The 13,431-nt window shown below is 36.8% G+C and overlaps 1 protein-coding gene across 2 annotated transcripts in view; it reads right to left on the bottom strand.

Moving 5' to 3' along the window:
* The window catches only part of LOC116734840 (spondin-1-like), a 96,391-nt gene that overhangs the window by 43,325 nt on the left and 39,635 nt on the right, over window positions 1–13,431 (bottom strand). For both annotated transcript variants that reach the window (XM_032586371.1, XM_032586361.1), the window contains exon 6: window positions 13,194–13,342. In XM_032586371.1, coding sequence (XP_032442262.1) covers window positions 13,194–13,342 — 149 coding nt within the window. The remainder of the gene's footprint in view (window positions 1–13,193; window positions 13,343–13,431) is intronic.

The raw sequence follows: 13,431 nt of genomic DNA, 5'->3' as shown, positions 1-13,431 counted from the left end.
TTAATTTTTCCTTTTCAACACTAATGAGGTAAAATAAAAAAGAATAACTACGATAGAAACGGTGATGTGTAGCACGTTAATAGCTTAAAAGTTATTCATCATTTCAAAATAGGAAGACGGACTTGGATTTTGCCGGGAGCCAGCAGCTTGGGAGATAATTGGAGATTCATGAAGTGATTGTGATTATTGATGAGAGAAGTGGAGAGGATGGCTATTCAGACCTGCCTCAAACAGAGGTGCGAGTGACATAAACAACAGGTGTGAGCGTGCATCTCTGTGCTCAATTATAGGTTTTAATGAATACAAATTCCAAATTAGCAGAGGGTGAATGCGCAAACACATACGTGCACACAAACCCAGCAGTTTCATAAGCAAACATGCAGAATGACAGGTTTTAAACCTCACCGCCTGAGGAGCAAAAACAAGATAGTAACAAAGAGAGACTGGAGGCTTGCAGTAATTTATTTTCTATCTCTCACTGGAGCAATATTGACTGAAAATAACTTAAGGGAGTATATTGAAGATGGTTTCAAAATGCTGGAACCCAATTAAACAATGTTAATGTAAACATCACATCATGATATTAGAAACAGTATGGCAGGAAATGCCATAGACCAGCACACTGAATAATACAAGTTATTCCAATTGTTTCAGTTTCTCACTGATTAGCTCTGCCCAGTAGTTGATTTCATTTTTTGTTTATTGAATGCAGAGGCATCTACTTGCTTTCCACATTTCTTTTATCCTCAACATTGACTACATTTATTTCACCCTGGATCCCAGCTACGGAGAAAATATATTTGTCCAAGAAACTACATTTGAACTCAAATTTTATGATTTTATGACATCTTGGGGTAAAAATACAAATCACAATTAACTATTAATTTCCTTCATCATATTCACAAAATGAAATCTACTCTGTATTAGTTTGGGGGGTAATTTAAAAGAACATTTGCAAGGTCCTACCGATTCACAGAAAGGACTCATTACATTCATAGGCTTACCTTTGGGCTTATAATACTCCAAAAGTTAAAGACAAACTGTGGAAAAGGCAGATTCACTTCACAGTTGCAGCAATTAACCTTGGCAGCTTCAAGCTTTAGAGTAATGACAAAACAACACACAACACAGAAACACCAAAAGTGTAAATAATTAAAAGGAATATGTATGATCCTCAAGTGGTTTAAAATAAATCTGCAGAGTGAGAAACCTGAGCTCAAAAGTGTCCAGCAGGTTTTTAATATTTAATGGCTCCTGAATTTGGACACTTATCCATCAAGAAGGGATATGTATTGAATGTATTGACATTCTAGTACAACATGTGGCAAAAAAAACCTGTAGAAAACAAATCCTATTTAAAAAAAGCAATGTAAAGTTTCCTTTTCATTTAGATCTGAGATTAACTTCAGATTTTATAAAGAAATCACTAAACACAATAGTTTCAAGACTCAGCTGCATAGAAGAGACCCTCATTAAGTTGCCTTTGTTTTTCGCACGTCATATTCCAGTATTGTTATCACATAATTTCATGTCAGTGGTTATAATAAACCAATGTAAACCACTTCACATCTGCTAAACAGCGAGGTGAACCAGTCAGCATGTGAGTCAGTCGGGCATAGTGTCCTTGTTCGGCAGTGGCTAAGATCTCACAGAAACTTCCCAGTCCAGACCTAAAGAAATATTTTTGACACCACTTTGCACAAAAGTGGTGTCAGATGTTTTACTAATTCCAATATAATTAATTACACCTGAAGATGTATTAATGTAGGTCAATGACTGGCCAAGCATTGCTGAATTTACAGCTTTATAAATGTAATTGATACATCACGAGGTAATCCTCAACAGTCACAGTAACTTTACGAGGTCAAATCTGATTTGGGCTTTCAAAAGACAATCTAAGAAATCATCTCAATCTACAGCCTGACATGTAATACTGGGTATCACATCACTGCACAAATGGCTGCAGTGTCACAATAAGAATTGATATCTTAAAATGTGGGCAAATTGTGGGATAAAAGTACTTTTGAGGTGTGGTAATCTCCACAACAAAGTGGATATGATACAAAGGTGACTTGTGAAAGCAGAAATTCCCTCAGTACTTTTGAGAATTTGAGTCGGAATGAAGTCCCACTACAAAGTGAAGCGATAAAGCCTTTCAACATGAGATGAAAGTCAGACATAGACATGAGAAGAGCTACGAGGGATGTCGTCGTCCTAACACCAAGTTGTAATTGAGCTATAAACTCTCTTAGTCAATTGCTACTAATAACCAAGAGGAAAACCTTATTTGGATTAAATCATTTGTGTAAAGTTCATTTGTTTGAAGAGTTTCTGCGAAATGCATTAAAGCTTGCAAAAACTTTGCTTTTATGTTGGAATCACCATTCGGCAGCAAGAGGAAGGAGAATTTCTGAGGTGTTGCTATCTTTAAGTTGCACATTAATGGTCACCCACCAAGACGGTATACGCTTCTTTATATCAAAAGGGGATGAAGGAGAGAGATACCCTATGTCTGTGAGTCCTGCTGCCTCTCGGTACAGAGTCTGCATTTCACATTTGAGTTTGGATGTGTCTCCTCAGCTAAGAGTAGAAGCAACCTCATCTAAGCCCGTAATTTAGTCCAAGGACCCAGAGCTCAGTTCAATCAAATTCCACCAAACAGGAATAAAATCTGCATCATAACAAGCAGAGAAAAACAGTCATGACTGGTAATATTTACTGTGGATGGTTGAAGCACAACTGAAGCAAGAAAATGAGGATATGCTGTTATGCAAATTGGCTTTTCTGGTGTTTCTTGGTGTACATTCCATCCCAAAATATTTTATCTTAAGCAAAAAAGATATTTTCTAGAGTCAAGCTTTGAGTATTTTTATCCTCCACACTTATTGAGCCTTTTAAAAAGGGAGCTCCACTCCTAATCATGACTGACTGTTAGTATTTTAGAGTTTGAACCACAAATATTCAAATGCAGTCCACACACAAAGAAAACTGTAAAATAGTTTGTGTTGAAGCTGCAAAGGAGATCCAAGCAGCCACATTCCCATTCTCAGCAAAACATAGAATTCACAGAGCTTCATGTCATTGTTTAGACCTTAAAGTTGCATTTCACTATTATGGATTTGTTTATGCTTTCTAAAGAGGCATTATTGAACTTCATTCAATCTCACAAAAATAACCAATTTTTGTGAGATTGGTTATTGGCCGATTTTTACACGTGAAGCCAATATAATCCACCGATGTTATCAACCTCGGAAAAGGTCTAAAAATCAACCACTGTGCTTTTCTTTTCTCCAGTGAGAGAGGTTTGACTGGCCGACCAGGTCATGTCTGCACATTTACAGTTAACAATAGTTACCCCATTGTTGCCAATTCAGCAACTTTCTTGATATATTGAGCAAGATTTCAGACAAAAAAAATGGTGTCGGCCAAAAAACCGGAATCGGCAAGTTAGGCTTTTTAAAAGATTGGTAATCGGCGATCAGCCAGAAAACTGAAATCAGTAGACCCTCATATCTAACAATCTTACAGCTGGGATAAGTAGACATTTTTCTGTGAGATTTGTCTCATGGGAAAAATAAAATGTTCAATGAAATATAAAGACTGACAAACACATTGAGAGCAGTGAAGTTGGATAATTATTATGCAAAAATGGTTTTTGATTTCGCATCTTGAAATAAACATCTGTCTTAGCAGAGATGAACAGAATGTTTTATTCCAGCCGATACTTGAAATTAGATTTTAGAAAAAGTAATTCTGTGAACTGACATCTGTTCTCAATGACTCACAATTGCTTATTGATTGTATTTTAACATACTGTTTTATTGTCAGTACAGCAAGCTCCTAGAAACCTTAAGATTGCAGCTGGTCTCTGATTTCCTGGTTTTGCAAAAAAAATTAAAAAATAAAGTGTACAACATAAAATGTCCTGACATGCAATGAAAAGAAATATAGAACTAAAATACATGAAGCACAGCCTTTAATTGGTGCTTTGAGCTGATAGGTTACAGGAAAATGGAGTCAAATCCTTGGGATGATGCTGCTTGACTGTCACTATCTTCTGCTTCATTTGTCCAGTTGTCTCCCTCCGATAACTCTCAGCCAATTAGAAATGGCTATAAGCTGCCATCCATCTATTAGCTGCCAAAAGCTTTCCAAGAATCCCCCAGGAATGGGTCTCTATTGTGAGGTGTGTATGTTCTCCCTGGCTGCTCTGACTTAACTGTGTCTCTGTCTTTTGCATCAAGAAATCAGGATAGCCCTAAATTGCATAAGATAGAAAAAAAATAGTGAAGACTCAGGAACACACACACAGAGCCAACACATGGTTGAGCTGTCTCTTCGTTTCCACCCACCTCTCACACTCCGAGACAACCGAGGTGGAGTCCAAATATAGTGTGGATGACAACACACCCTTCATAGCAACCTGCTACATGACCAGATTGACAAACAGTGGGATCACCGTTGAGACCAGTGATGCATAGGGAAGACACATTAATAGAAAGAGGGAAAAAAAAGTGATTATTTTTTAGCTTTGAAGATTATATATTATGCATTTTTAAATAAAAAAATTTATAAGTAAGTGATTTAAAAAGTGTGAAGACACAAGGAGTTTGTGTTGGAGCATCAAAACGCCATTGACATTTGTATGACAATTCATCAGCATACAATGAAACTGAATAAATGGCCATTTTAAAATAAAAATAAAACAGTTAGCTTCAGTTTGTAAATGTATCTGGAGCTCTGACAGGTTATTACTTTCTGTCTGTCAGGAGAGAGAACATGTCCCAGCGCCTGGATCTCAGAAGTAATTACAGAGTTGTCATGGTATAGAGCAAAGATCCAATATCCTTAGTATTTTTTAAAATAGTTTTAAAAAATTATGTCAAATGAAACAAACTCTGAAACAAAAAAAATACTAAATGTGGTTCTAGAAAAACTTAGGATAAATTGCATGACAGTTAAACTGTTTATTGAACAGCTATTGCCTATTAAAACTGTTCAGATGTTAAATGAAACTTGGTATTTACCCAAATAATCTCGTTCTAAAAGTATGTGGTTTCTTATTTGGGTTTGGTTTGTATAGCACAGTTTGAATAAGTCTACAATACATACAGCACAGAGAAATCTATCCGAGAATGCATGATGTTTTAATAGACGTATGATAATGGAGAAGGTGGTAGTTTACCATGTTGAGGAAAGAAAGAAGTTAATGAGACTAGCAAGCACACCATGCTGAATGCACATGCGGCTCCACCTTTCTCCACTCCTATCTATCATACATCCAGAAGATTTGCACCTGACTCACTCTGTGGTTACAACAAGTGACAAAATGGAGCTAGAAAATGTTTAACAAAAAGCAATAAATGGGGGAAGTTACACTAAAACGTCAACAGAGTGCAAAGTCAGAGGTAGTTAAAAATATATGACATATTAACTAACTAGAGCAATTGTTCTGGTTGGACTGGATTTGGACACAATGCCTATGGGCTCGGGCCAGGTTGGCTTTTCAGGCCCCTTCTAAACTCTACTGCAGTTATCCCATCTATCTTCAACTCTGACTAGCTTGTCAATAATAAGAAAAACCATAGTACTACTGCTACAATGCTTCAAGATGAACACGATGTGTTCGGAGTGAGATCCAGTGTCAGTTTTTCCACCACATTTATTCATGACTTTTCGGGTTCTTTCTCTGTTGCTCTTTCATGAATGACAATTTTTTCAGAGTGCATGAATGTCCCGACAACAGATTCTCCTACCTAAGTTGTGGGTCTTTGCAGCTTTTTAAAGATTTCCAGTGGTTCTCTTGGATGCCTCTGTGATTTAGTGTCAGTGTCAGTTTGGGTGGACAGACACGTCTTAGGCTTGCTGTTGTGCCATAAATGTTCCATTGTTCAGATGATTGTTTGAACAGTGCTCCACGAAATCCTCCCAGGTTGGGATTTGTTTTACAACCTTGTTCAGCTTTGAAAGACTCTGCAATGGTTTTTTTTGTTTTGTTTTTTCCCACACCATGACGTTGCCACCACTATATTTTACCATAATATATGTTCAGGGTGATGTGAACAGTCAGCTTTCCTCCACAGAATGTGTTGAGTATGGGCCAAAAAGCTCATGTTTTGCCACCTCTTTCATATTTGCTGCATCCTCTGATCACTGGCAAATTTCAATCCTTCCTTTTTGTAGCAGATCATTTTCATTCCATTTCATAATAAAGCAGTACTTTGTGCTTTTCTACCTTTTCAAATCTAAATAAAACACATTCAAGTTTTTTGGTCACAATGTGACAAAGTGTGGAAAAAGTTCAAAGTTTATGAATATATTTGCAAGGCAGTGTCTGAACAATTGTTTTCCCAAATCAACAAAATTTTTCTGCTGTGGCATTTTATAAAAACCACAAAGACAGTTCCCTCCACTGTGTCTGGACACTGTGATAGCTTGACAAAACTCTCCAGAAAGCAGTAACTGTTTGTGAGCATTCACTCTGACAATGATACAGTGCACTCCACATCATTGCTTCCTTAGCTCTCAGCCTGACAGATGTCAGCCATGGGGAAAGAACGGATGGAAGACTTTTCAGCACTCTAAGAGCAACTTGCATTGCCTCATTTTCTACAGTAGGGAAATCCAGACTTTTGTGGGAATCAATGAAGATGTGGAGAATGGTCTGCACTTGTGTAAAGCTGTATGTTTTTCTGTTTCTATGCCTATCCACAGCTCTCCTGGAGTGTTCATGCAACGTGTTTGGAGTAGAAAAATACAGAAGAGCTGTTTTTTCGGTTCTAAACTTCCACTCTGAGTTTTCTCAGTCTTCTCCTATTTCATATGTCCAACAACCTTTCAGCAATGAAGTGTTTCAAGAAAAGTTACAAAGGTTCTAAAACACAAATAGAAGTGAAACAAGATGATGGACTGCAAGCATTGTTGTGTTCAAAGAGAATGAAATGATGGCAAAGGAAAAGAAATTATGAAGCAAGGGAGAGAATAAAATGTTAGGTCAAAATGGCACAAATACAGAGTGATAGCTGGTGGTTTCAATCAGAGGAAAATCAAAATTACAAATGGAACCAATTCAATTCTGTATCTCCATCCGAACCAATACTGATGTGATTCTTGGATACAACCAGAAATTGCTTGATATATCCAACCTCTATCATACAGTACATCTATGATCCAGAGGCTTGTGTTACTGCTCATCATGATGTGGCTCATTATAATCTAATAGTTTATGCCTAGAGTCAAATAAACTCCTAGATGAAAAATTGTGTATCACAAAATACATGACAAATATTTGACAGATTTGCTGGTCTATTAAAATATCTTAACAGAACACCCCAGTTTGTGGACGGTCTCTGCTTAGCATGGCTTTTTTTGGGAGATATTTAAATATGAGGAAGAAAAATATTTAGATATCAGTACAGTTACAACAATTGTTAAAAAATCTCATAGAGTGATTCTCTAAACATTGCTAGGAAAATAAGCATCCAGCAGAAAATGATTCACTTCATTATTTTGAGCTTTAAAATTCTGCTTTAACTCTCTGTCTACCATTTACTGTATGCTGATAAGTAAGGTAGAAAGTGAAGAAAATGAAAGTGAAGGCAATTCTAAATCAAAAAGACATCAAGACTTGTTATAATCCAAAACCAGAGATGATTATGGTAAATGTTCCAAACACATCGTGTTAAAGATGCAAAGGCTCATATATAAAACGTTAACATGTTATAAAAATAGCAAAAGTAACTTGAAATAGGTAGCACACAGCTCACCTTCTTGCCTTGGCTATACTTCTCCAGGCTTTGAGAAGGTCACTATGACATGTATCACATTTCTAACGGTCAAGCTCTTTGTCCAGCTTTGAGAATTTGAAATGGTAAAGGTTTCTTTCTGTGCAAAGGAAATATCATCTGTGGCTTCCCCAAAGGAACCTTACAGATGCCTGAGGATAAAAAGAAATGATCAGCTCTGTGTCTTAAAGCAAAGTTTGCAGAGAAACTGTGTCCACCTGTCTTTACACTCCAACCTCCTTTGTCTCATTTCAAAAGACCTCTTCTCACACTGCTAAAAGCTCAGCCAGTTTTTAAAAAAAACATGTTGAACCTCAGCACAAAGGAACTGCACATCAAATGTTACCTCCTAACAGCTGTAGCCGTGGCAGGCAGCGACCTGAAGCACCTTCTGAATGAAGCTTCCAGAAAAGTAGAAGAATGGAGTTGGAAAATCCTTTCAGAGGTGAGCAAAGGTGCATTATGGAGCAAGCAAGCCCAGATAGGCCTTAAGATTTGGGTGGTCAAAATCACCACAGAGGGAGAAAACTGTGTGAATTACGATGAAGTGTAATTGACCAGGACCGTAATCACAGTTCTACTTTTTAATAGTGACACGCATAATTGTTGCACAGTAGCTCTTGACATTTTGCTGTCCAATCTTCATGTGATTACACCCTGGCTGCAGAGCATGTGGCATTTCTCTGAGAGCAATAATAAGGTGGTAACAGATTGTCCTTTTGGTTCTGCTGGTGTGCCGTGGCATTAAAAAGGTTGAAGATTTATTCCTAGACCAGCCGCACTTCACATTTTGCAATCAATAATTAGAGGCGCTGAGTAAATCCGTTCCTTGAGAGGTGATATTAAAAACGTAGTTCAAAATCTAACTTACTACTCTGTTCTTAATCTATGGACATCGGTACCTTTGGTTTCAATTTCAATCTGTTGTACCATAGAGTAGTTTGTCTTACATACAGTGATCAAGCATAACATTATGACCACAGACATGCGATGTGACTAACACTGGTAAAGTTTTCATCCCCTTATTGTCTAATGTCATCCTGTATGTTTCTATTTTCTTTGCACTTTGGTTTAGGCTCTTATTTTAGTGTTAGTCAATTCTCTCTTTGATTATAGCTTCACTTGATTTTCTCATTGTTCATTGCTAGTTTCTTTTGTTAAGCTTACTGATTCTATGTCCTGTTCTCCAAGTGTCATTTTTGTAAGTGTCTTTGCTTAATTATTAAACCCTCTCAATATATTTTTCCACCTCCAGTCTGCCTTCATCCGGGTTCTCCAACACCGAATTATGACAAAGTTTCGCTTTTTGAACTGAATTACTGAAAAAGGACACTAATTCAGCTATATTCTTTTTGTCGAGATGCTTTGAATGAGAGTTAATCTGTCCTAGATGCAGAATTTACACCTTAAAACATTAGTAAACTTACTAAAGGATTTGAAGGATGCTTGCACATTTGATCTGCTACTGCATGTCACTAAGTTTCACTTGATTGAAGAACCGCATGCACTGCAGCACAAACTGATGCCTAGAGCCTTGAAAATGGTCTTACTCACATACGTTTTACACGTGTCTCTACATGATGAATTGTTTTTATTGAACCTTGATGCTCAGATGCTTAGCAAAGAGTGTTTGATGAGGAGGTGTATTAGCCAAGCTCAACTTAAGGCAACAATCCAAAGGAGAATCATTTAAATCATGGCTGCTGAGTAATGATGCAAATAAAAACTTTCCATTCGAATCTCTCAAGGTTTACATTAGTGAGATGGGGCAAGCTGTTATGTCAACATCATATTCAGCTGCTAAATATTTGCTTCCAGACAACACCTGTGTGCAATTTCTCACAGGTAATTCATTTGTGCGAACAGACTTTCTAATACAACGTCCTCCTGCTGCGTGCAGTGCTGTCTGAGGAAGCGCTTTTCTGGAAGAGAACTTCTGGCTTTGTATTCACATCATTACAGTGAACGCGCTCAGGTCTTGTCATTCTTTAGCACCTGTGTGTCTGCTCATGTCTGTCTGCGAGCCTGCTGGTGTTGTTGCAGGCTTAGCCCTCTTAGTTATAGGAGTGCCGGTCAGCACTCGGCTGGAGATGTGGGTCTTAAGGCTTTGTCCACAATTCACCACAGCTGATTGCTCTTCTGGATGGTTGGGATTCTCTGCTAAGACTGGAATTACTGACCCATGTCGGCTTCCCACCTTTACAGCAGACTTTTCAATGTGTACCCAGCCGGAACTCCAAAAACTCAGAGAATTGAAAAAGTGTATTTCTGTATGTGAACAGCTTTTGATTATTATCTTGTTTTCAATGTTTTTTAAAAATCCCCTCAACTCTCTTACCTCTAAAAGCAACCTGAGAGTCTTCCTTCTAAGTAGTGTAATTATTAGTTTTTCATTGTTATATCCTCATTTTTAAATTGCTTTCCTTTTGATATAAACTGCCAACTACAGATCAACAGTGGTAAGTACGGTTTCAGTTTCAAGCTATTATACATTTTAAAAATCACTAAGGTTTTCTGTCAAACAGTTGCTTTTCATGACAAAAATAATCAACTCCTGCACCAATTATGAGATCATCAAAGTTGCTGTGAGCTGTCAGTTGTGTACAGAATCCAGGTCCTTAAAAATTGACACCTTTTATTCAATCCAGTTCCTTTGCAAACAAAAGAACCAAATGAGCTGATTCAGATTAAATTACAAACAATTCAATATAACACTGTCCAAATCAATTCAGCTTATTATAAAACTTTAATTAAATAAATTAATAAAACTAAAAGGAAGACCAGTCAATTACTTAAAATATTTGACTTTACACCAATCCTTCATTTTGCTTTGGTAGCAGAGGACCACATGTCTCTCCTTTTGAAGAAAAGCTGCTTTGAAACAACCATTTGGATAAAAAAACAAAAAACAGTAAAAAAACAAAAAAAACAATAGTATCTTAAAAAAATAATCTACTGATTGTTTGATATATTAGCTGGATGTTTATTTACACTCCAAACTTTGAGACATCCTGTAACCTTTAGATATTTTGCTTCTAAATACAGGTGACTCAATTACTATGGTCATTAGAAGGACTTGCAAACAGATACAGTTAGGCCCAAAGTAATGCATAAATCAATTAATCTAAAATTATTTATACTCCTCTCAATGATTCATGGCAATATCTTTTTTTAAGTATTACCACAATCATACCCTTCATATAATCACTGACTGAGTTTTTGCACTTCTCTACTGGTATTTGGTGATTTTATCTTTGGTAATGAGCTTCAAATCTCTGTGGATGATCTTTAGCTCCCTTTCTTATGAATTTTAAAAATTACTTTAAAGCTGGATCTTGCAGATGTTATGAATAAATCTGGGCTCACTGTTAAGTTTTATCTCTGCAGAGAAGGGCCCTGTTTTTATTTTGAAATCACTTAGTTTTATAGTCTTAGGTTTTTGTTTGGGGAGTACGCATTACAGAAACTGGAATTTATTGCACAAAACAAAATAGATGTGTCCCTTTGGAAAGATTATTCTGCTGCGGTAACTTCACATGCATGACTACTGAAGTTGAACTACTCCTTCCAACTCGACAGCTAACATTCCAGCCTATAGAGCACAATGAAGCCATCAAATGTTTTCAGTGAAACAGGCTGAAGTTTCCATTGTCTCCTGGTAGTTTTTAGCTCATGAGAAAGACCAAGCCAGCCAAGAGAGGGGTTAGGACTTTCTGTCAGCATAAAATGTCTCCACACTGCAGCCCAAACCTGAACTGACAGGCACACACCTCACCGACAGTCCTGTAACAACTCACTATTGTTCCCATCTGAAATGTCCAGCCCACACCTTTTAGAGCCAGGAGAAACAGGAGCATGTGTGGCGTCCACGTCAAACAGGGATATATCTGCAGCACATATTCATTTGAACTAATTTATTATCTTACTTTTTATATATATTAGCGGCATTTTACTCAACCCTAAAGTTTTAATTCATGGATTGAAAACAGTTTAAACGCCAAAATGGTGAGGCTGGTCTTTAATATGTGAACACGACAACTAAATTGACTGCCTGCAGGTCTGTTTGGTGCTGTTCTTTGTGTGAGTGAAAAGAACCTTATACAATGTCCTTTGTATTCAGTAAAAGGTTTTTAAATGCAGTCCATTACTGTTATCATTTGCCATCAACAATCATTTCCACCATTTTGCCCTGTTCCTATTTTGAAAACCATCATAACAGCTTTTTCAAAGCAATTTTTTTTTTCTAAAGGTTTTAGGTAAACTTGCTGATCTGAAATACAATTAAATATGAGATTTTGAAAGAAAGCACAGATGTAGAATTTAGGAGTACCAAGAAGTAAGAAGTCTAACATAAAACTCAAATTCAAAGCAGGAAGAAACAAGCAATGAAACACGGTGTTTGAATAACAATAAAATCTGAGAGAAAACAAAGAAACCATGCAACATTGACACCCAGGAAGCACAGTGACCGACACTTTTCAACTGCTATTAGCAAAAAAAGAAAGAATTCTGCTTATGAAACTTTTTCCACCACACTTTCCTTTTATTAGACTTTCCATCAATAAGCTTGTAAGCTGTGAACAGACAACTTGTTTACCAATGATCTTTTGTGGCTTGGTCATCCGCCCTCCTTGTGAAGGGTGGCAATGACTAAGTGAATGGTCTTCCCAATGATTCTGTAGGCCATAACAACATTATAAAAACAAAAATATTTTCTTTACTGGTGAGGAATATTGTAGGCTTTATGTTTTTACTATAGCTGGCAGCCAAAATTATCAAAATTAATTTTTAACACAATCTGATACATGATAACAAAGGTTAGGAATAAAACCTACCTCCATGCAACCAAGGCCATTAAAAACTGGATCATTGCTTATATTCTTAAATGTAATTTATTGATAACACATTGTATGGACAAGCAGGTTTTCAGTTTTCTTACATCAGAAAAATAAAGATTGCTGCTATTTTTAACAGAACTGATGGCTATGTGCTGGCACTGTGCTAAAATTGTTAATTAAAAGAGTAACATTTAACACCCCATCTTCATGTAAATACCAATATGAAGATTTTACAGTAATGCCAAAATATTAGATTTTATTTTGACCAATTTTCTGTATGTGTGTGGAGCATTCACAAATGTTAGACTATTACTGTGTTGGAACATCAAAAAACCCTAAAAATATATACATAGTAAGCTTAAAAGCAAAAAGGGAATGATAATGATTGGGCCTACATTTTGAAAAAGAAAAGTCCTTATCTTATGGAAAAAGATAAGTCAAATTTTGTTCTCAGGGGGAAAAAAACCCTGAAGATATTATTCAGTCATAAGGACAATACATTTTTGTGGAGATGAAAATATAAAACTTAAGAAGTGAAAAGGATGCTATTTCAAATTAATGCCATTCTTACCTTCTGTCGAATCTCTTCTTCCATCTTGATGGGGGAGCCGAGTTCAGCCACCTGCCGAACTCCCTCGCTGGCATAGCCGCCATATTCCCACAGCACATAACTCCTGGAGTGGGACGCACCAATCAGGGCAGACCAGTGGTTGGCACGTTCTAAAGGAGATGGGAAATTTAGCACTTAAATAACTAAGTTGTGAAAGATGGTAAACAATAGCTTGGGTCCTCTGTCAGTAACTTAAAAA

The sequence above is a fragment of the Xiphophorus hellerii genome, chromosome 2, assembly GCF_003331165.1.
Source record: "Xiphophorus hellerii strain 12219 chromosome 2, Xiphophorus_hellerii-4.1, whole genome shotgun sequence".
NCBI lineage: Eukaryota > Metazoa > Chordata > Actinopteri > Cyprinodontiformes > Poeciliidae > Xiphophorus > Xiphophorus hellerii.
The sequence above is the reverse complement of the archived record's forward strand: the minus strand, read 5'-3'. Positions and strand labels throughout refer to the sequence as shown.